Source organism: Sarcophilus harrisii, chromosome 1, assembly GCF_902635505.1.
Source record: "Sarcophilus harrisii chromosome 1, mSarHar1.11, whole genome shotgun sequence".
Taxonomy (NCBI): domain Eukaryota; kingdom Metazoa; phylum Chordata; class Mammalia; order Dasyuromorphia; family Dasyuridae; genus Sarcophilus; species Sarcophilus harrisii.
Window position 1 is genome coordinate 259,142,486 of NC_045426.1, and position 24,455 is coordinate 259,166,940.

Genomic DNA, 24,455 nt, shown 5'->3' on the forward strand with positions numbered 1-24,455 from the left:
AATCCAACCATTTTGGAGAGTAGTTTGGAACTATGCTCAAAAAGTTATCAAACTGTGCATACCCTTTGATCCAGCAGTGTTACTACTGGGATTATATCCCAAAGAGATTATAAAGAAGGGAAAGGGACCTGTATGTGCACGAATGTTTGTGGCAGCCCTTTTTGTAGTGGCTAGAAACTGGAAACTGAATGGATGTCCATCAGTGAGAATGGCTGAATAAATTGTGGTATATGAATATTATGGAATATTACTGTTCTGTAAGAAATGACCAACAGGATGATTTCAGAAAGGCCTGGAGAGACTTACATGAACTTATGCTGATGAAATGAGCAGGACCACGAGATCATTATATACTTCAACAACAATACTATATGATGACCAATTCTAATGGACCTGGCCATCCTCAGCAACGAGATCAACCAAATCATTTCCAATGGAGCAGTAATGAACTGAACCAACTATGCCCAGAGAAAGAACTTTGGGAGATAACTAAAAACCATTACATTGAATTCCCAATCCCTATATTTATGCCTACCTGCATTTTTGATTTCCTTCACAAGCTAATTGTACAATATTTCAGAGTCTGATTCTTTTTATACAGCAAAATAATGTTTTGGTCATGTATACTTATTGTGTATTTAATTTATATTTTAATGTATTTAACATCTACTGGTCATCCTGCCACCTAGGGGAGGGGGTGGGAGGTAAGAGGTGAAAAATTGGAACAAGAGGTTTGGCAATTGTTAATGCTGTAAAGTTATCCATGCATATAACCTGTAAATAAAAGGCTATTAAATAAAAATAAATAAAAAATAAAATGTAAAAAAAAAAAAAATGAGAACTTTCCACTAATGAAGAGGAAATCAGAGCAATAATTAGGAGTTACTTTGCCCAACTTTATGCCAATAAATTTGATAACTTAAATGAAATGGATGAATATCTTCAAAAATATAGATTGCCCAGATAAACAGAGGAAGAAGTAAATTGGTTAAATAGTCCCATTTTAGAAAAAGAAATAGAACAAGGTATTAATCAAATCCCTAAGGAAAAACCCCCAGGACCAGATGGATTTACATGTGAATCCTATCAAACATTTAAAGAACAATTAACTCCAATGCTACATAAATTATTTGAAAAAATAGGGAATGAAGGAATCCTACCAGATTCCTTTTATGATACAGACATGGTACTGATACCTAAACCAGGTAGGAAGGGAACAGAGAAAGAAAATAATGATGCAAAAATCTTAAATAAAATATTAGCAAAGAGATTACAAATAATCATCCCCAGGATAATACAGCATGACCAAGGAGGATTTATACCAGAAGTGCAGAGCTGGTTCAATCTTAGGAAAACTATTAACATAATTGACTATATCAATAACCAAATTAACGAAAACCATTTGATCATCTCAAAAGATGCAGAAAAAGCATTTGATAAAATCCAACACCCCTTCCTATTAAAAACATTGGAAAGCATAGGAATAACTGTTCTTTTCCTTAAAATAGTCAGTAGCATCTATTTAAAATCATCAGTAAGCATTATATGGAATGGTGAACTGGAACCATTCCCAATAAAATCAGGAGTAAAACAAGGTTGCCCACTATCAAAATTACAATTCAATACTGTATTAGAAATTATTAGCTTCAGCAATAAGAGATGAAAAAGAAAGTAAAGGAATTAGAATAGATAATGAGTAAACCAAAGTATCACTCTTTGCAGTTGATATAATGGTATACACAGAGAATCCCAGACATTATACCAAAAAGCTATTAGAAGTAATCCACAACTTTCGCAAAGTTGCAGGACACAAAATAAATCCACATAAATCAACAGCATTTTTATATATCACTAACAAAATCCAACAGCAACAGATACAAAGAGAAATTCCATTTAAAATAACTGTCGATAGTATAAAATATTAGGGAATCTATCTGCCAAGGGAAAGTCAGGAACTATATGAGCAATAGTACAAAACACTTTCCACACAAATAACGTCAGATCTAAACAACTGAAATAATATTTAGTGCTCTTGGATAGGTTGAGTGAATATAATAAAGATGACATACTACCTAATCTATTTTAGCGCTATACCAATCATACTTCAAAGAAACTATTTTAATGACCTAGCAAAAATAACAACAAAATTCATCTGGAAGAACAAAAGGTCAAGAATTTCAAGGTTAACTAATGAAAGAAAAATCAAATGAAGGTGGCCTAGCTGTACCTGATCTAAAAGCATATTATAAAGCAGTGGTCACCAAAACCATTTGTATTGGCTAAGAAATAGACTAGTTGATCAGTGGAATAGGTTAGGTTCACAGTACAAAATAGTGAATAATTATAGCAATTTAGTGTTTAACAAACCCAAAGACCCCAGTTTTGGGGATAAGAATTCATTATTTGACAAAAACTTCTGGGAAAAGTGGAAATTAGTATGGCAGAAACTAGGCATTGACCCACACTTAACACTGTACACCAAGATAAAATCAAAATGTGTTCATGATCTAGGCATAAAGAATGAGATTATAAATAAATTAGAAGAATATAGGATAGTTTACCTCTTGGACCTGTGGAGGAGGAAGGAATTTGTGACCAAAGAAGAACTAGAAATCATTATTGATCACAAAATAGAAAACTTTTATTATATCAAGTTTAAAAAGCCTTTGTACAAACAAAACTAATGCAGATAAGATCAGAAGGGAAGCAATAAACTGGGAAAACATTTTTACATTCAAAGGTTCTGATAAAGGCCTCATTTCCAAAATATATAGGCATAACTCTAATTTATAAGAAATCAAGCCATTCCCCAATTGACAGTCACAAGGATATGAACAGACAATTTTTAGATGAAGAAATTAAAACTATTTCTACTCATATGAAAATGTTCTCCAAATCATTACTGATCAGAGAAATGCAAATTAAGACACCTCTGAGATACCACTATACACCTCTCAGATTGGCTAAGATGACAGGAAAAGATAATGACAAATGTTGGAGGGGATGTGGGAAAACTGGGACACTGATGCATTGTTGGTGGACTTGTGAACACATCCAGCCATTCTGGAGAGCAATTTGGAACTATACTCAAAAAGTTATCAAACTGTGCATACCCTCTGATCCAGCAATGTTACTACTGTGCTTATATCGCAAAGAGATCTTAAAGAAGGGAAAGGGACCTGTATGTGCAAAAATGTTTGTGGCAGCCCTTTTTGTAGTGGCTAGAAACTGGAAATTGAATGGATGTTCATCACTTGGAGAATGGCTGAGTAAATTGTGGTATATGAATGTTATGGAATATTATTGTTCTATAAAAAATAACCAGCAGGATGAATACAGAGAGGCTTGGAGTGACTTACATGAACTGATGCTAAGTGAAATGGGCAGAACCAGAAGATCATTATACACTTCAACAACAAAACTATATGAAGATCAATTCTGATGGAAGTGGCTCTCTTCAACAAGAGGACCCAAATCACTTCTAATTGATCAGTAATGAATGCAACCAGCTACACCCAGTGAAAGAACACTGAATGAGTGTGGACCACAACATAGTATTTCCATTCTTTCTGTTATTGTTTGCTTGCATTTTTGTTTTTCTGCTCAGGTTATTTTTACCCTTTTTTCTAAATCCAATCTTTCTTGTGCAGCAAGATAACTGTATAAATATGTATACATATATTGTATTTAACATATACTTTAACATATTTAACATGTATGGGACTACCTGACATCTAGGGGAGGGGATGGAGGGGACAAGTGGAAAATTGGAACAGAAATTTTTGCAAGGGTCAGTGTTGAAAATTACCCATGCATATATTTTGTCAATAAAAAGAATGAAATTTATTGTATATATTATAAAGTATTTTTAAATCATACAAAATGTTTATATCATGAGACTAAAGGTTATAGTAAAATAATTTTCACTTAGGATTCTTTTAGACAAGGAAAAAGCATTAAACAGCCTAGAAGTTTTAATTCACATAGTCCAGTCTTTAAATCAGCTGCAGGTATTATTAATGATTTTAGTATAACTGTCAAGATAATTCTGATCTGAATAATTTCATTTTATGTATTTTTGTAAATATGAAGAAAATTGCTATTCCCCGATTGATCTAGATTAGATGTTCTTGCTTTGGTAAAATTAGCGTAATTATAACTATTATTAATGATATAACATTTCTAGACTGTTAAGATTTGCAAAGGTAATATATCTCATCTTATCCTCAAAACAAATCTGTGAAGTAAATATTGGTATTATACTTATTTTACACATGAGGAAACTGAGGCAAGGAGAGATAAATTGGCTTTCCCACATAATTAAAAAACCTGAAGCAGGATTCAAACTCACTTCTTCTAGACTTCTAGCCCAGGCTCTAGGCATTACACTCCATGTACTCCATGTACTACACCACTTATCTGCTTCAAGTAAGAAGTTAATCATGTTTTTTATAGGTAGTGTAGGTCACCTATGATTTCTTCTACCTGACAATTTGGGCAGCTTAGATAGCTTACATATAAATTCTGGATTATTTATTTTTACAAACAAATCACCTTAAAATGATAAAATTTGTAAATATTATTCAGTATAAACTCTCAATTAAACCAGTGTCTCCAGAGTTCTTTTGTTTTACCCTTCAACTTTTACCACAGTATGTTTAATTTTAGCTGATCTAGGCATGCCTTAAAAATGGAAAAATTAATATTCAAAGCAAAGATTTTGCTTATAGAAACATAGTTCAGGGCAATAAACATTTTAATACATCTCAATAATGCTCAATTATATCTTTCTTTAGAATAAAAACTTATTTATATAGCTTGTTAGAGTATAAGTATGCAACCCTATGAGAAAGCCTAAGCCCCACTTTACAGTTAAGGAACTTAAAACTCTAAAAGTGACTTTTCTATACTCACACAGCTAGTAAGCCAAATTCAGTATCCTATGCACGACCTCTCAATGTATCAATAAATACACACTGTTGTGCAAAACATTAAAGCATACTGTATGAGCTGAATAAATGCTGATTTTTAAAATAAAGGAGTGTATATATAGTATAAATAGAAAAGTTCCAATCCAATGAAATATATTCCCTTTGGGAATACTCTATATATGCTATTAGCTAAAGAAATTTTCTTCTCCCAGTAATATAGTTCTATTTTATCACTGTTCCTCTTTCTAAAACTATATGTAGGCCTAATCCTGGAGTTTCAGGTATTTCCAATTCAACCTAACTTTAGAAGGAACTTCATAGATTACATAATAACTGAAAGCAACAATGAAAAAAAAGTAAAATATAAAAACTAGATTGAGCTATGAAAAACATAGATATAATATTTTTTAAATGATAATACTTATGTCAACTAAGGTCAGCCCTCCATTTAGAATTCTCTGGTATTAAGGTAAAATCAAAATGGCACATGATTTACACATAAAAGATGATACAATAAGTAAATCATGAGAGCATGGAATAGATTACATGTCAAATCTATGAATAAGGGAATAATTTAGGAACCATATAAGATATAGAAAGCATTACTAAATATAAAATAGATAATTTTGATTACATAAAATTTAAAAGTTTTTACACAAACAAAACTAATGAAACCAAAATTAAAAGGAAAGCAAAAAAAGTGGGGAAATTTATCTCTGATAGAGGCCTCATTTTTTAAATATATAAAGAATTGAGTTAAATTTATAAGAATACAAGTCATTCCCCAATGGACAAATGGTCAAAGGATAGGAAAAAGCAGGTTTCAGAAAATGACATCAAAGTTATCTAGTCATATAATAATGTTCTAAATAACTATAGATTATAGAAATGCACATTTAAAACAACTCTGAAGTATCAGCCCACACATATCAGATTTATTAATATTACAAAAAAAGGAAAATGATAAATGTTGGCGGGAACGTGGGAAAACTGAGACACAATGCATTATTGACAGAATTGTAAACTGATCCAACCATTCTGGAGAGCAACTTGGAACTATGACCAAAGAAATATAAAACTGTACATACTTCAGAATTGGAAAATGAGAGTATGCCGATCAATTGGGGAACAGCCGAACAAGGTGTGGTATTTGAATATAATGAAATACTATTGTGCTATAAGAAATAATTAGCAGGCAGATTTTAGAAAAACCTGGAGATACTTACATGACCTGATGATGAGTGAATGAGCTGAACTAGAACAACATTGTTTTGATAGAACAAGCTCTTCACAGTAACAAAGTAATACAAAACAATTCCAAAAGACTCATGATGGAAAATGCTACACATATCCAAGAAAAAGAACTGTGGATTGTGAATGAAGATCAAAGCACAGTATTTCATTGTTATTCTGATTCTTCTTTCACAACATGACTAATGTGAAAATGTGATTAACATGATTGTATATGTATAATCTATATCAGATTACTTGCAGTCTTGGGAGGGAAGAAAGTGAGGAAGGGAGAGGGAAAAGAGGGATGGCAAAAAAAAAAAATTTCAAACTCAAAATCTTATGAGTGTAAATGTTGAAAACTATCTTTAAGTTATCAAACTGTGCATACCCTTTGATCCAGCAGTGTTTCTACTGGGCCTATATCCCAAAGAGATCTTCAAAGAAGGAAAGGGACCCACATGTGCAAAAATGTTTGTGGCAGCCCTTTTTGTAATGGCAAGAAACTGGAAACTGAGTGGATGCCCATCAATTGGAGAATGGCTGAATAAGTTATGGTATATGAATGTTATGGAATATAATATGTTGTTCTATAAGAAATAATCAGCAGGATGCTTTCAGAGAGGATTAGAGAGACTTAGATGAATTGATGCCAAATGAAGTGAGTAGAACCAAGAGAACATTGTACACAGCAACAAGATTATATACAATGATTAGTTCTGATGGATGTGGCTCTCTTCAACAATGAAATGATTAAGGCTAATTCCAATGATCTTGTGATGAAGAGAACTGTGGGAACTGAGTGTGGTTCACAACATAGCATTTTAAAATGCTCTTAAAAAAAAAAAAGAAAACTATCTTTATATGAAATTGGAAAAAAACACTATAAGTGAGGAGGAACTCTAAAAAAATTTAAAATCTGTGCATACCCTTTGATCCAATAATTCCAGTAGGGATGGTTGAACAAACTGTGGCATACTGTTATAATGGATTATAACTGTTCTATAAGAAATGACAAGTAAAATAATTTCAGAAAAACCTGGAAGGACTTACATTAATGGATGCAAAATGAAGTAAGCAGAACTAGAAGAACATTGTACACATAACAGCAATACTGAATAATGAAGAACTGTGTATAACTTATCTGTTCTCAGTAACACAATGATTCAAGACAATACTAAAGAATTCATGACAAAACACAGATTTTGTCTGAAAACAAATTGAAGTACACTACTTTCACTTTCTTTTTTTTTTCATTTGATTCTTCTTGTACAATATTACAAGTGATAATGTTTTACTTGATTGTACATGTATAACCCACATCAGATTCTTTATAGTCTCAGGAAGGGGAGAAAAGGGAAGAGAGAAATGGATAACATTTGGAACTCAAAACTTTTTTAAGGTTAAAAAATTGTTTTAACGTTTAAAGGGAGAATAAAATGTTATTTTAAACAAAAGAATTCTGTGGTACCAAGACTTCATTTTCTTCTTTAACACCAGAAACCTAAGGGAAAGTAAAGTAGACTATAGCAGTGACATCAAACTCAAATAGATTCTCCCAATGGCCTATTTACTTAGAAAATCACAAATTAACATTATCTATGTTGTACTGTATTTTTGTTCTGTTAAACATTTTTCAATTACATGCTAAACTGGGGTTGGATGAATCGCCTTTTTGCAAGTTTGACTTCTCTGTTATTCTGTGCCTCAGTTCTCTGAGCAACTGTAAAAATACTAAGAAAAAGAAGGAGCAAGTTAATTTCCAAAAGATTTTAATAATAAATCAATTTTCAGTCTTCTGGAATAGAATTTCCATAGTCTGTTGAAAAACAAAGTTACAATCCAAGAATATAAGAATCCTAGGGCAAAGTTTTCAAAAGGAGTCTTCCAAACTGTCAACAACCATGTGAAAACACAATCCAAATAATTAAGAGAAATGCAGGTTATAAAAATCTAGCTAACTGAGGAGGTGGAAAGGTGTAAATAAGTCAATGATGGAAGGATTGTTGAGTAGATAGGTATAGTAAGATACTGTCAGAGGAATAATGTACTGGTCCAATATTTCTGGATAGGAAATAGAATTGTGCAAGAAATCTTCTTAAACTGTTTATAACTTTTGAATCTTAAGTTTCCGTAGCTCAGTAAATATCATAAGGAGATCAGCAGACAAAAGCAAGGTTACAGTATATTTTTTAAAAACTCAGAGGAGTACATTATATAGTGGTAAAGGCAATTAGGAGATCTATTGGATAGAATGATGGACCTAGAGTCAGTGAGACCTAAGTTCAAGTCCAGGATGACACTATCTATGTGAGTTTTCCTCAGTTTCTTCATCTATAAAATAGAGATAATAACATCTACCTTCCATGTTTATTGTGAGAATGAAATGAGATAATATTTATAAGGTATTATATAAATGTTAGTTAATATCATTACCATAAGAAATAAAATCAAAATATCTATCAATTAGGAAATGATTGAATTGTTATAGAGCACTACAATAAAATATTATTGTATGATAAATTAAAAGACAAATCAAAAATGGGGACAGTAATACTTTAAATTCTTTCTTTACTGATTTTGTAAGGATAAAAATTAGATAATTTATGGAAAGTACTTTATAAACCTAAAAAGTACCATATAAATTTTAACTTATTTTGTGACATTATATTGAATGGTGATTCAGTATATCTGACTCTCCAGTCTGAAGAACTGGATTGGAATGTCTATTATGGAATGGACTAGAATATGTACAAGTACAGCTCCAGCGAGTCCAGTGAATTCCCTTGAGATAGTGGAAACAAAATCATTTTTCTTTCCCTGACTATACAAAACTCTTTGTTCTAAAGAAACATTCCCCACTCTTTTTAGGAAAAGGAACTATGGGATTAAAATAAAGCTTAAAACTTAGGAGACAAGCATGAAAGTATATGCCACAGGGCCTGCCAAGAAGAAATTCATATACCAGAATATTAACTATAATAAACTGAAAGGATTTCTTGTATGATTTTGGAAATCTTTCCATCATGATTATTTTCATTTCTTTAATCTTTTATAATATAAATGATAGTGCTATTTCTATGAATCAGCCCTAATATCTTTCACTAAGGCAAATTTTCAAAGGCTAGTAAAGCACTTATGAATAGGATGATCAGTAATGTAGTTGTCATCTGACCCCAAAAAAAGTGTCACTTAAAATCTGCATTTGTAGTTCCAACCTTTTAAGAATTTAATTCCCTGTTTTCTACCATTTTCATTGCAATTTTGCTACATAACCACAGGGTGACAGTAGTGTCCCTTGATCTTGAGTTATAAGAAATGAGATTCAATAAGATTGCTCTCTTCTCATGATTCCATACATCTTTACCATTCTATTAATACAACTAAACTAAATTTTAAACATTAAGAAATAATGCCTTTAAATGAAAATAAATAAATGAGAAAGGGAAAGAAATTATACAGAGTAAAAATCCTCCCAATTAAATTTGAAATAAATACAGATAATCTAAAGATGTCAAAATGAGTAGCATTAGTTAATAGCTAGTTAAATATTCAGTACTAATATTTATACCTTTCTTAGCCAACTTACCTCATTTTCTCTACTCTTTATATTCCCCACACTAAACCTGATATTACCATGCTCAAATTTGGACTTTAAAATCTCTAGCAGCTTCTCTCTTAGCCGTCAATATGAAGATTTACTTTAGAGAATTTTTTCCATGACCTAATCAAGATTCTGTAGCATTTCTTTATACTTTCAGTTATATTGTGGAGAATATTTGGGAGAATAAGATTATTCTCTTCAAATATCTCAAAGGTTGTCATATGAAAAGGAACTGGACTTATTTTATTTTCCCCCAGAGAGCAGATATAGAACCAGAGAGCTTAAATTAAAGAGACATTTCAGCTCAATATGAGCAAAATAATTAGAGCTGTCCAACAATGGATTGGGAGCCTCAGGACATGGTGAGCTTCCTATTATTGAAGTCTCAAAGGAAAGGTGGAATAGCCACTTGTCAAGGATGATGTGGAAGGGATACATGCCTTCGGTATTGGTTATGCTATATGATTTCTGAGGTTCCTTCTCCTGAATTCTGTAAGTGGTTCATGGTCCTGCTGTCTGCAACTTTCACTTCATTTTCATTGATTTTCACCACAAGAAAAGGTTAGAATAAAAGAAGGAAACATGATGCAGATCCTTGAAAAAATGCTTTCGCTTACTAGAGATTCAAACACCCCGACTCTTATCAACAGTAGAAGTCTTTACCAGAAACAATACTACTCAATAACCTAATATTCAAACCTAAAACTATTTGACAAGAAGTACTGGGAAAACTCTACAGCAGTTTAGCAGATATTTGGTTTTCTGACTTAACATCTTATACCATACACTTCAAATAAGCTCAAAATATATCCATGACCTAAACATTAAAGGTCATGTCATTAAAAGGTGTACAAGAATCAAATTGGTACTTTTCACAGGTGAAAAATGGTAAAAATTCAAAGAAGAGTTAGAGGCAATCACAAAAGACAAAATTAGATAATTTTGATTTTATGAAATTGAAAAGTATTTACACCAAAAAGAAAAAATCAATCCAGCTAACATAAGATGGGAAATAGGAAGGGGGAATAAACTTTTGAATCAAAGATCTCTAGATATATATATCCAAGTTGTATAGGAAACTAGCTCAACTATTTAATACCAAAAACCAGTCAAGAAACAGTCAAAGGGTATGAATAAGCAGCTAAAAAAGAACTGCAAAAATATTAACAACCATATGAAAGATCACTTTTAATCATAAATAAGAAAAATGGATATCAAAACCATTAAGGTTTCATCTCACTCCCAGAAAATTGCTGAGATAAGAAGAGTAAATGTTAGAAGAATTAACAAAAAACAGACAATAATGTGCCATGGGGGACCTATGAACTGGTACAACCACTGATTAGGAAAAACAATTTAAAATAATGTTTTAAAAAACCAACCCAAAATCCTACTATTAGAATTGACCACAAGGTAGTGAAAATTAGAAAACAAGACTCACACACAAAAACATTCATATCAACACTTTTTGTAGTAGCAAAGAACTAGAAACTAAGTGTATCGCTATCAAACTTGAAATAGCTAAACAAATTTTGGGAGATAAATAGAATGTAATTGTACCCTAAAAATGTAATGGAATATAATTGTACACAAAAAATGTGAAGAATTCAAAGAAACACAAAATAATTTATATGAACTAGTACAAAGTTTAGTAAGCAGAACCAGGAACAAAAAAATAATTACAACTTAAATGGAAACAGAGCAAAAATACAAAATTTTAATGCTATGCACTTCTAAGGACCAGCCCTTAAGAACAGATAAGAAAATGACTCTTCCTCTTTCTTTACAGAGTTGAGGGATTCAAGTGTGGAACACTGAATATACCATCAAGACTCAGGTCTATTTATTGATTAGTTTTGCTAATCTACTGTTTTTCTTTCTGGTTTTGATTTCTTATTATAAAAGATGACTTGATAAATGGCTGAGAAGCATTTAAGTAAAATCAAAAAATATTTATTAAGCTTTTACCATGTACTAGATACTTTACTAAGTAATAGGAGTACAAAGAAGACAAGAACATTCTTACTCTTGAGAAGCTCACAGATTAACAGGAAAGATGTCATGCAAACAAATATATGTAAACAAGATATATACAGAATAAATTAGAGATAATCTCATAGGAAAGACACTACTATTAAGGGTGGGGGGGTTCAAGAAAGAGTTCTTAAAGAAAGGGGACCTTTCATTGAAACTTGAAAGAAGTCAGGGAAGTCAGAAGACAGACAAGAAGATAATATTTCCAGCATGGGGAATGACCAGTGAAAGTGCACAAGGTCAGGAGATAGAGCAGCTTGTGTGAGGAAACAGTAAGGAAGCCAATCTCACTGGATTGTAGAGTAAATGGAGAAGAATAAGGTCTAAGAAGACTGGAAAGGGAGAAAGGGACCAATTTATGAAGATCTTTGAAAGAGAAACAAAGAATTTTAATTGATCCAGGAGGTATTAGGGAGACACTAATGAATTAGAGGTCAGATTTATGCTTTAGGAAGATCACTTTGATTAAGCATTTACTATGTGCTCATTGTTAAGGGTTGAGTATGCAAAGAAAGGCAAAAACAGTCCCTTGTCCTCAAGGAACTCACATAAAAATAGCAAAGTCAATATGAAGGATCAGCCAATTAAGAGCGACTCTAGCAGGAATCTTACTGTCAATGAAGACAGACAGACAGAGAAAGCCGGGGAGGGAGGAAGGGAGGGAGGGAGGGAGGGAGGGAGAGAGAGAGAGAGAGAGAGAGAGAGAGCTGTCCTAGGACATGTGATTTCCTTTTCCTTTATATAGACGGATAATAGAGTGATCTTTGATCTCCTGGAGGATAACTTTCTCTACCCAAATAACAAGATTTTGTCAGCTTTTGTATAAACAATAGACCCCTTGACTTGTTAATTTGTGCTGGAACAGAATCAGCATCAAGCACTTTGCCACATAAGAGGAGCCGAATGGCATTCAAAGCCTCATCTTCAGTTGGAAATTTGGTAGAAGGTTTGATTTCAACCTGAAGTAAATGGTCAGTGGTTTCAGTATTGGTTGATGAATATATTGAATACTCTATGGAAGTGTTCAGTCCATCTCTACAGAATCATGTTCTTTTCACTGATCCATCAGCACTGAGTAGTTGAAATGCAGTAGAAATATTTAGCCTATATAGAGCTTTCAAGGAATCATAAAAACATTCTGGATTGTTACTATCAGCATAAAGCTGAATTTAATCTGCCTTTTTACTGAGTCAATAATCCTGCATCTTTATAAGCTTTGTTTGCACTTTACTTTGATGATATTAAACATTGCCTTTTTTAGAAATAGATGAACTAACACATTGGTAGACTCTGTAGAGTTCTCATTCTTCATGTAATAGCTTCTGGATTTCCCATATAAAATAGATATTTACAAGATATACAGAATATATGGAAGATGACTTTAGAAGGTAAAAAGTATTAAAAGTAGGAGAAATGGGAATGAAGTCCTGCCCAAAAAAAAAAAAGGCATTTGAGCTAAGTCTTGAATGAAGCTAGGAAAGCTAGAAGATTGAAATAAGGGAGCAGGTAAAGGAGCCAGCCAGAGAAAAACAGCAGAGATTTAAAATGAGTGTTATTGTGTACATCAATGTGGCTAAATCATAATGTATGGATTGTAGTAACATATAATTAGATGAGAAAGGAAGAAGGAAGCCAGATTACAAAGAGCTACAAATGCCCCTCCCCCCCCCAAAAAAAAGAGTTGATATTTTATCCTAGAGGTAATAAAGGAAAAGATAGGCTAAAGGCAGGGAAAGAGGATTAGTTAGACCTATACTTTTGAAAAATCACCTTGGAAGCTGAGGGGTTGGAGTGGGAGGAGACTTGAAGGAGGAAGACCTATTATAAAGCAATGATAATACCTGAGATGATACACAATAAGAACCTATCAAAGGGCATGTGAAAGAAGAGAGCATATATGAGAGATGTAGTCAAGATAAAAATTACAAGTCTGATTACAAATTGACTGGACATGTATAGTGAATAAGTGTGAGGAATAGAGGATGACATTGAGATTGTAGGCCTAGATGACTGGAATGATCTTGGTAACTTCAAGAATGATAGTAAAGTTCAGAAGGGGGAAGAATTTGGGGAACAGTTAATGAGTTCTATTTTGTATATAATGAGATGTCCAAAACATAATTTGAAATATTTACAGGACATCTAGTTCAAAATGTCCAAAAAGCAGTTGTAGTTGAATCCTGTAGCTCTGGAAAACAACAAAAGCTAGATAGAAAAGATCACTGAACCTATGGAAATTGATAAGATCCCCAAGTGAGATATTATAGAGGAGAAAAAGAAGCAGATTCAGGTGAAATCTTGGATGATATTTTTCATAATGAACATGACATGAATAAAAAATCAGGAAATAAATCTGAAGAGTAGTGAAACATAGGAGAACCAGGAGAGAGCTATTTTGTGAAAACTTACAGAGGAGAGAATATCCAGGAGGAGGAATATTTAATAACATCAAACTCTGCAGAGAAATCAAGAAGATTTAGGATTAAGAAAAGACCACTAGGATAATTCAGTTAAAATATCACTTATAATTTTAAATAGGGTAGAGGTTTAGGTGAATGATAATACATTACAGAGGGATTCTGAGGATAACAGAAGCACCAAGTACAAGTGACTTACAAAAAGAGTTTAGTAATTAAGGAAATGCAAGATGACAATTGACAATGCTAAGAAGATCAAGTAAGGGTTTTTTAATTTGCTTTGTTATCTTTTGTATTAAGATGGAGAACATGGATATAATTGTAAGCAAGAAGGAAGGAATCAGTAAACAGGATAAGATTAAACATAAGAAAGAATAGAGATAGGAATAGTGAAAAATTGCTAGAAAACTCCATAGGTGAAAATGGGAACAAGAGTGCAAGTAAAAGAGTTGACTTTGTCTAAAAGAGTGATTATTTCTTTATCCAAGACTAGATTGATGGAAGAGACAGGTTGAATGACTTGAGAGATAATAAATAAGAAAGGAGAAGAAAACAGGAGAGAAATATTTTGAGGAATGAAAGTGATGGAGGGAAGATAGCAATAAAAATTAAATAAACAAAAAGTCAGTCAAAGGTTCTTTTGTACCTACTCTCTGACAGGTGAGTCCAGGTTGCAATGGAAAGACCAAATAAATGCATTAGAAAAATGATGCAGGCATCACTAAAAGGACAAATTGGAAAGGGCAGATGTCAAAGCAGTAAGACAGAAATAGGGTTTTTATCCATCTGGGGCTAACAAAGTGATCAAGACAGGGAATTTAAGAGACACTTACCTACTATACAAAGAATACTTAGCTGTTCTGCCATTTGTGTGAACATAACTGAACTACAATATACCTTATCACATACTATATCTGTTGTAGGGAATCCTGACCTCTAAAAGTTTATTTGTACTTAAAACAAACAATAACCTTGTATGAGATTTCTTGTAGAAGATAAAGAAATATGGACCTCACCATAGTGCTATTGGGTCATTTTAGAGCTGATTGAATAAGACCCAAAGAATATTTATTAAATATACTTGCATCAAGTGGGAACGAAGTCTTTAATAGGCTGTGATGGAACTGTCTTCACCTTTTCACCTCGTTCAACATTTTTATCAATGACTTAAATGAGGATAAATGTCACGCCTATCAAATTTATGTGAAATTACATAGGAATAGGTAACATATTGGATAACAAAATTATGATTCAAATAGATATCAAAAAGCTGGTACAATGAGCAAAATAACTGTATGGACATGTATACATATATTGTATTTAACTTATACTTTAACATATTTAACATGTATTGGTCAACCTACCATCTGGGGTAGAGGTGGGGGGAAGGAAGGGAAAAATTGGAACAAAAGGTTTTGCAATTGTCAGTGCTAAAAAATTACCCACGCATATATCTTGTAAATAAAAAGCTATAATAATAATTTTTAAAAATAAAAAATAAATTTTTTTAAAAAGCCGGTACAATGAGCCAAATTTTACCATTATTAAAGTTCATGACTGTACAAGATTGGCTTAGTAGCAGTTTCTTTTTAAAAGCATTGGAGATTTTGGTTGACTGATTCCATAATGAGAGGCAATGTTGTATAATTGATAGAAAACCCATTTCAGAATCAGATAGAACCAGGCCCACGTTCTATGTCTGACACATACCAAAAAGTTGCTGAGAAGGTGCCAGTCTAAAAGGATGAAGCAGAGTAAAAGTAGAATTCAAAACAAGGTGATAGACTCAGTTTGATTATTGTTGGAGTGCATGTTTTATGTCCAGCCACGTGGTCTAGCTGTACCCTACAATTTCTTCTGACATTTCTTGAAGTGGGGACTCCAGCTATCCTTCTTATATTAACCACCAATCTAGAAGCATAGGATACATCAAACATTTTATTTAACTCCAAAGGACAAAACTAAGACCTGTGAATCAAAGTTATAGGTAGGGAAGCTAATAGAGAACTCTCTGGAAATTAAAGCAGCTCAAAAATGAAATAGATTGCTTTGAGAAGTTGTGAGTTCCCAATAACTGGAAATGTTTAAGCAGAAATTTTAAAATTATGTAAGAGAGAAGATGAAGACAGGGAGATTCCTAAATGAGGTAATAGATTGGACCATCTGGACCCAAAAAGCCCTCCTAACCAACAATGTAGAATTCTAATGGATGATTCACTCACATATGAAATTGTAGCAAGAAAATCTAGCTACTTTAAATATTCAGATTAATTTATCTTGGTATTTGATTCAAAAAACTGTTTTCTGTAAATTTTCCTTTTTGTGTTTTTTTCTTTCACATTTTATCTTAGTTTTTAACAAAAGCTCTTTTAAAAAATCTTCTGTCACTTCTGAGCACCCATCTTAAAGAAATTTTCCACATGTTAAATGTTAGTGTACCTCTAGTGTTCAATCATGGTGATGGCAACAGATTCTCTGTTCTAGCAATCAAGAACTGAATTAAGGATGTTAGGAGGAAAAAGCAGAGATGTGGAACTAAAAGAAAATTAAAACCAAATTCAAGTGTCCTGCCCAGAGATTCTATCACAGATCTAGTAACTTGCCAATAACAAAAATTTCTTAAAATTTTCTGTCTCTGTTGTGTCTCTCTGTATCTTTGTGTATGTCTTTTTCTACACACACACACAGACACACACACACACATCTACCCTCATATCACTTTGATTCCTCTTATATACTTATATTAAAATAAAGATTATGGTTATCTGTATATTTTATAAATTCTTACTCAATTGTAAACTCTCTGAGGGCAGGGGTCAAATCTTGTTTATCTCCTCTAGACACCAGACTTAGCTATCCACTCATAATAAAAACAATATTTTCTGAAGAACTGATAAATAGAACCCTCTTTAAATTATTTTATATATACAGATTTATATCCAATGGTATCATGGGGAGAGAAGAAAGAAAGAAAGTTACATGATAACTTTATTATATATTTAAAAGGAAGAGCAACTATAGATTTATAGTTTCATGTGCAATCATCTTTTAAAATTCACTATATTATGGAAATGCTTGTTTTATTTCTTAAATTCAGAATAAAATGAGTAACTTTAAAAAAAATTAAAATGAACAAAATTTTTCTGAAATAGCATTTGTTCTTACAATTAATATTTTCTCTTCACATTGATTAATGGAGGTCCTAAAATTTTTTGACACAGTATCCTGAATTTCATTTTGTCTCCTTTCTTCCTGATCCCACAGATCTTTAGGAAGCTCTAAACTTTTTCACAACTCCATCCCAACTTAACTTCAGGTGATTCACAATCTTCCAGCTCACTATCCTCTTCATGAAAGGCAAATAGCTCATTGTTTCTTCTCTGCAATATTACTAGGCTAAAGAAACTTCTTTATTCCATTCATACAACCTGCCAAGAGATGTCCCTGACTATCCCTTTTAAACTCAATACTTATCATAAGAGGAAGCCAGGTAGTAGTTAGGAAAGAAATGAAAATAGAATTCAGATGACATTTGTGAAAAGTATTTTTGGTAATACAAATATTCAACTATTCAGTACTTCTTTTAAGTGTATACTGTTGGAATTTTTAAAAATTTCTCTTCTAAAGATAAGATTGCCTTAAATATGAGGTTATAGAAATCAGACCAATTCATGATGGTCTTTTTTAGTCATGTCCAACTCTTCATGATCTTATTTGGAATTTTCTTAGCAAAGATACTGGAGTGGTTTGCCACTTCCTACTCCAGATCATTTTATAGATGAGGAAACTGAGGCAAACAGGGTTCAATGACTGAGGCAAACAGGGTTCAGGATCATGTGGCTAAGTAGGTCAGATTTGAACTAAGGTATTCCTCACTCCAAGGCCATCATGCTATCCACTGAACTAACTAGCTGCCCAGTACCATATGTCTAAAGATCTATAAATAATTACATGTCAAAACATGAGCATCGTTTCTTCTCATTTAACCTTTTGTAATGAATACTAATGATTACCAATATGGCATGGATGTGACAATATGCCAATGATGGACTCTTTAAAAATCTGTAACTAATAGAGAGTAACCAGCTACCTTTACTTTAATACTCAGTGTAGTCCTTAAAAATATTTTATGGTTTCCTCTAACTCCACAGTAGGCATACTTTGTCAAGAATTGTCAGAATGAATATGCTTGTTAACAGACCAAAAGATCTCATAGGCATTTCTTAATTATTTTTTAATCTCCACAAGTCACATTTTCAAAAGTTGAGCTCTAGCTCCTCAGTGGACAAAACTAGTAAAATACATATAGTTCCTTTCATTTTGGGGGAAAAAAAAGATTTTTATCTGAATTATTATATCACAATGCTTTTAAAAATAAACAGCTCATAAATAAATACATAAATTATAAGAAATTATTCATGACATAAAATTTAGAAATAATAGTGCTAGGTATATATAAGTACTTTCAAAAGTTAGATTTGGAAATTTTGCTAGATAAAACTAGTCATCACACAAAGAATTCACTTACAAGCTACTAATAATTTCAGTTTTAAACATGAAACTTTTGCTAGTTGTTTGATTTTTTCCCCAAATGTGTCATGAGAAACGGAAGTAGTGTTTCAAGAAATTCAAAATAAATTAGTAAAAACTTTGTCTAGTTACATAAAAATAAAATAGTACTTATGACTAGACTCCAACGTAGTCATAAGTTTTCCATTTAGAATGCTTTATTTTATCTGATAAAAGATTCAAGAAAATGTCATGTAACACTCCTGCGCATATGACCAACTCATCATCCCATCAGAAATTTCTATAGCAGCACCAGAATTTTCATTTTCAAGATACATGAGCTTTTGTCAAATAGTGACATCTCCCCTGTAATATGAATTTTCAATATGATATAAAAAATGATGGATATATCACACATTTTAGAGAGCAGGGAACAGCAACCTGTCAATGAATTTAAAATTTGTGTCAACCTATTTGAAGTTCTATTCTCTAAAAGACCAAGACACTTTTGTAAACCATATAAATGTAAAACAGTTGCAAATGTTTTTGTTGAATATGAGAAATAAGTTCTTTCCACAAAATATAATCATTGTTTCTGTTGTTTAAAAGATGTTATCTTTTCATTGGCATTGTAGTTATAGAAATATGTTGGTAGTCTTATAAATTGCTATGCAAAGATGAAACTGATAAAAAGTTATCACTTCTATAACATATGCAAAACCAACCATTGGCTGACTCTTCCTCACTATTTAAACATACATAAGCCTTTACAAGTATTATATTTACTGATCAGAAGGAAAGATTCCAGTTAATGTGACCAAAAGAAATGAAAAAATCAAAGTAGTAGTAAACTGATTCAAATACTTTTTACTTAAGCCTTTGTCCTCTGACAATTTAAAAATATAGAACTACTTTTAAATGTTTTCAAACTGAGCCAAACAACAAAAAAGCACACAGTGACATTTAAAACTTCCTAACAGAATTAATAAGCAGTATAGTACCAGCAATACAGCAATTTCTGTTTTCATATAACAAAACAATAAAAGCATTCATTTACAAGAAGTAGTTTAGGAAAAAAAAATGATGGTACCGAATAGAGGAGCAGAATAAGAATGGGAAACTCATTATTAAAATAGAGAGTAGTTTTTTCTCCTGAGTTAAAAATCTTTTAACAATGAAGCATTTTACAGAATTACATAAATTCTATAAAAACTGAAGATCAACAGAAACTTAATGATACTCTTCTTCCAAGTATAGTTATCTAAAATGGATTTATACACAGAGTTCTTTCTTAAGATATTCCCACAAAATTGTCATTGAGTTCCTAGTTAAGTTTCTCTACAATAGCTAAATGGAAAATTGCTACATAAATTTTTTAAGAGGTGAGGTGTTGAAGATTTTTTATTTGTTTTTTAAAAGGCCATTATGCTTTAATGAAATAGGATGTTAAATGGAATAGAATATGTTCTTGATTTAGAATAATATTTCAAAATTTAAAAAAAATTATAAACATTCATTAACTTTGACAAGTCACCAGATATCTTGCCTCACTTTAGAAATCACTTTTTTTTTTAAGCACAAGAAAAAGTTAACACGGGGCCAAAAATCAACAACAAAAGTAAGAGCTCCATTTAAACTTTTGCAACATCCAATCTTAACACTTAGTTTGCCTTACACATCCAAATGAATTCAACAATTTAGGAGAATGGAGGAAGTGGAGGGAGGCAGAAGAGAGAAAAGCAATGAAAATAACAAATTTAAAGTGACTTGTCACTTCACAGTTCATATCTATTGGTGGCTTGTCACCCACCATTTAGAGACTCAGTTGCATGGAAGAATTTCTGGTGTGGAAAAACTTAGCCATGAATCAATTGCAATTTTGAAACAGTTAAGTGTTTTGTGGCATTTCTAAAAAAAGAAAGTGAATGATAATAATATCAAAACTCACCTCCATGCTTCTCAATTCTAAAAGGATTTTTACATGTCTGAGTTCTACTTAGTACTATGCAAGCTTTTTTTTTTTTTTCTCCACATTGATTCATTAAAACACAATATAAACTTAACCCTTTATCCCTAGGAAGAGGTTCCATTATTCTTTTAGCATAACTTTAGAGATGACTAAATGTTGATGAGTATTTTATTAATAAAGAAATGTTTTTTTCCAAATAAAAAGAGGGTAGAAGAGAGAATGGTAGACAAGGAAAGGAACTGGGTTTGTAGCCGGTTGCAAACACATACAGATAGGATTACACTGGCATTTCCATTACCATGCAGAAAATACTTACTGATCATATATACTATTCCACTTAATTCTTTAATGCAAAAAAATTACCATCCTTCTAAACCTGCATTTCTTAATTTCTAAGAAAGAGATAGGACCAAATATGTCTATAAAAGAACAAAATATGTCTGTGCCTACCTTGTGCCAATGCTTGAAACATGTGGAGTTGAAGCAAGAGAAACGCCCACCATCCACGACAGAAGAAAAAGAAACATAGGTTGAACTTTATCATTTGTTTTCTCCAACTATTCCTTCGTGCCATAATCTCTCCTCCGACTTCTCTTCCAATCATTATATCCTCCCTGACTGCCTTCAGATCCAAATGCACGTTTTCATCATCATTCCTCCCAGCCCACTGTGAGGCTGGGCTTTCTTTGGTTAAGTAGGAACTTGTATTCCTGTTGCTCCGACACTGAAGTTTGGGGGATACTGGCTTCTCTTGTTCATGAGAGGCAAGGACCTGGTGGCTTGTGCTCACTTTACATGCAACCCGAAGGCAATAGTCTGTATGCATGACTGTATTATAATCGCCATCTAAATCAATGTATCTTGTAGAAGTATTGATTGCACCAAAACAACCAGTCAGAAATGTGAAGCACATGTTTCTCTGCCTTGTCACATCCAATGCCTTCTACACAGGCTGAGACACAGCAAGTTTACTGACGCTGGCTAGTATTTCCGTAAATCTGGATCCTTCATCGCAGCACTATAACAAACACGAGATTGTTCCATTCTACCCAGCCAGCAACTGAAGACGGCAAGCCAGAGAGTACCTTTCATATACCGCAAAGAGGACGAAAACTATATTCCCATTAAATTTTCACTGATCATGGTAAGTTTCCAGTTTTCAGTTCCCTGTGAAATATTACATTCTTTTATCACTTGGGGGGAAAAAAACACCAACACATAAGAAAAGGGACGGAAGGAAGCACTGTCATCCTCATCCTCCCGTAGGGACGTTTTATTTCAGACCACTGCAAAATTAACTGGATAGTAGAAAGGGGAGTCTCCAAACATCCTCCAGCCTCTTAGTTGAATGCACCCAGAAATAAGCAACTGTACCCACTTTCCTAGGATATAAAAAAAGCTCTGATCTATACTGGGAGCAGGCAGAGGAAGATAGGAGATCCAAAGGTTGGCTCGGGCAGGTAAGTGGCTTAGTTCTCCTCGCTCGGGTTGCAACGGGCCTGGCAGGGAGGGTAGCCAGGTGGGGTGTGTGATGATAGGGAGGGCAGCTTAGAGAGAAAAGTGGGGCGGGGGCGAGGTGGACTAAGAAGAAGCTACTGCGGGTGGGGATGGGTGTGGGTGGGTGTATAGGAAAGACTAGGGGAGAGCAGGGAAGAGAGGCTAGAGGAAAGGAAGAAGGAAGGTTTGCGCTGGCAGGAAAGGGCAAGAGGTGAACGTTTCAGAGAAGAGGATTTAGGGCTGGATTATAGAGGAATAAAAGGGGAGGGGAGAGAACACTAGATCTAAGAGAAAATCGCCTGAACTTCTTAAAGGCAGTTCGGGAGGATAGTCGGGAGCATCCAATGTTCAAAAGGGAGGTGTGGGTGAGGACAGAGATTGAAGGAGCTGAGAAGAGTGGGGATGAGGAAAAAGGGGGAATTTGAGGAAGTGAGGGACAACCCCTCCAGCCCAAGACCCCTTCCAGCAGTTGGGGGAAGGGATCTTCCACGGATGAAAGATTCCATAACTTGAGGAATATAATAGGGAAGACTATAAGACTGTTGCGGAGGAGGCGACTATTAGACTAGAAGACCTGCTAGGCAGGGTGAGGATGCTGGGGGAAACTGTTGGGGAGATGAGAATGCTAGGGAATAATAGGTATGCTGGTATAAAGGAGAGTAAAATTGCTGGGGAAAGAGGGTTCTTGGAGGGAGCGGGTGAGAATTTGGGGGAGAAGGGATTGATTGCATTAGGAAGTAGGGATGCTGGAGAGATAGGGCTCCAAGGGGACAGGATGAAAATTCTAGGGAAAGGGAACTGCTGGAGTATGAGGGTAGGTTAAATGCTGGGGAGGAGGGTACTTGGAAGAGAGGGTGAGAATCCTCAGAAGAAAGGACTACTGGACTTGGGGCAGGGAGAAAGGACTCTAGGGGTACTTGGGGATGGAGAGAATGCTAGGGAGAAGGGACTGTTGGGAGAAGGGAGTGATAATAATTAGGAGAGGGAGAGAATATTGGAAAACGGCTACTGCTGGGGTATTGGGGGTAAGAATACAGGGGAGTGGGGATTAGTGGGGGGAGAAGTGAGAATAAAGGGGCTCCTGAGGTAAGAAGAGTTAGAACGCTGGAGAGTGGAGGGGTTCCTGGGAAAGGTGGGAATGTTGGGAAAAGGGGATTTTGCTAGAGAGAGGACGTCCTAGGAGAGAGGGTGTAAATATTGGGGAGAAGGGGCTGCGGAGGGTAAGAACGTTGGGAAAGGGGCGCCTGGGAGAGAGGGTGACAGCCTGGGGTGTGGGGCGGGGAGTGCATGTATTCGAGCTTCACCAGTCACCCCACGAGCTGCTGCCTCGGACCCCACCCCCCACCCCCGTCCCTCCGGACTCCCCGGGCATCCCCAGAAGCCACGAGCAGCGGAGGGAGAGCAGGGGGCGTCCGGGGGTCCCTCTCTGCCGCAACAGCTGGAGGCGGGAGGAGGCACACGGGGGAGCGTCCCCTCGGGGGAGAATGGGGATGAGAGGGGCTCACTTCCAGCGCCGCTCTCCCTCCTTGCCTTCCCCGCCTCCCGACGCGCCGCGGAGTGCCCGTGGGGGTCCGGGGGGCTGCCCACCGCCCGCCCCCGGCGCCCGGCTCCCTCCGCGGCGCTGTCCCCGGAGAAAAGTGAGACGGAGCAGAGGCGCCCCCGCCGGCCCGCCCGCCCTCCCGCCGCCTCGCAGCCGCCGCCAGAGCGCGGCCAACACTCACCCGCCGCCGCTGCCGCCGCTTCCCATTCACAGCCCGGCCACACGCGCCGCCCTCAGCCCGGAGCTGATTGGTGGAGCCGAGGTGGCTCTGGCGTGTCCCGTTCTTCCCTCCGCTACTCCCCCCTCCCCCGCCCCGGCCCCGATCCTGACCCCCCTTGGTTGTTTTCAAACTATCGGGGGCCCGCCCGCGTGGAATTTTACGCCCTCCCTCCCGGGTCCCCTCAGGCCTCTTTCTGCGCCTGCTACGCCCCCTAGGGACCCATGGTGGAGCTTGCAGCGCCCGCCGGGCGCCCTGGCTAAGACTTGAGGGTTGGGCTGCTTGGCAGCTTCGGCCCGGGCCCGAGCCTAGGCGCGCCCGGGCATCCCGCGGCGCAAGAGGCGGACGCCTCCCGCCCTCTCGCTCCCCCGGAGCTACTCCTGCTGCGGGAAGGGAGGGCCAAGCGGGAACTTGCAGCCGGCGGAGGAGAGGGCGCCGAAAGGGCCGGGGAAGTTTCCGCTCGCACAGGTGCTTCGTCTCTGCCAGGTTCTGGCCGCAGCGCAGCCT

At 35.3% G+C, this 24,455-nt stretch overlaps 1 protein-coding gene across 3 annotated transcripts in view; it reads right to left on the minus strand.

Moving 5' to 3' along the window:
• Positions 1 to 23,981, minus strand: part of SDK1 (sidekick cell adhesion molecule 1) — a 1,196,729-nt gene extending 1,172,748 nt beyond the window's left edge. For all 3 annotated transcript variants that reach the window (XM_031949904.1, XM_031949968.1, XM_031949836.1), the window contains exons 1-2: positions 23,913 to 23,981; positions 21,145 to 21,861 (exon numbers count right to left, since the gene is read on the minus strand). In XM_031949904.1, the coding sequence (XP_031805764.1) occupies positions 21,145 to 21,607 (463 nt within the window). In that variant the 5' untranslated portion in view covers positions 21,608 to 21,861; positions 23,913 to 23,981. The remainder of the gene's footprint in view (positions 1 to 21,144; positions 21,862 to 23,912) is intronic.
• Between the last annotated feature and the right edge of the window lie 474 nt (positions 23,982 to 24,455).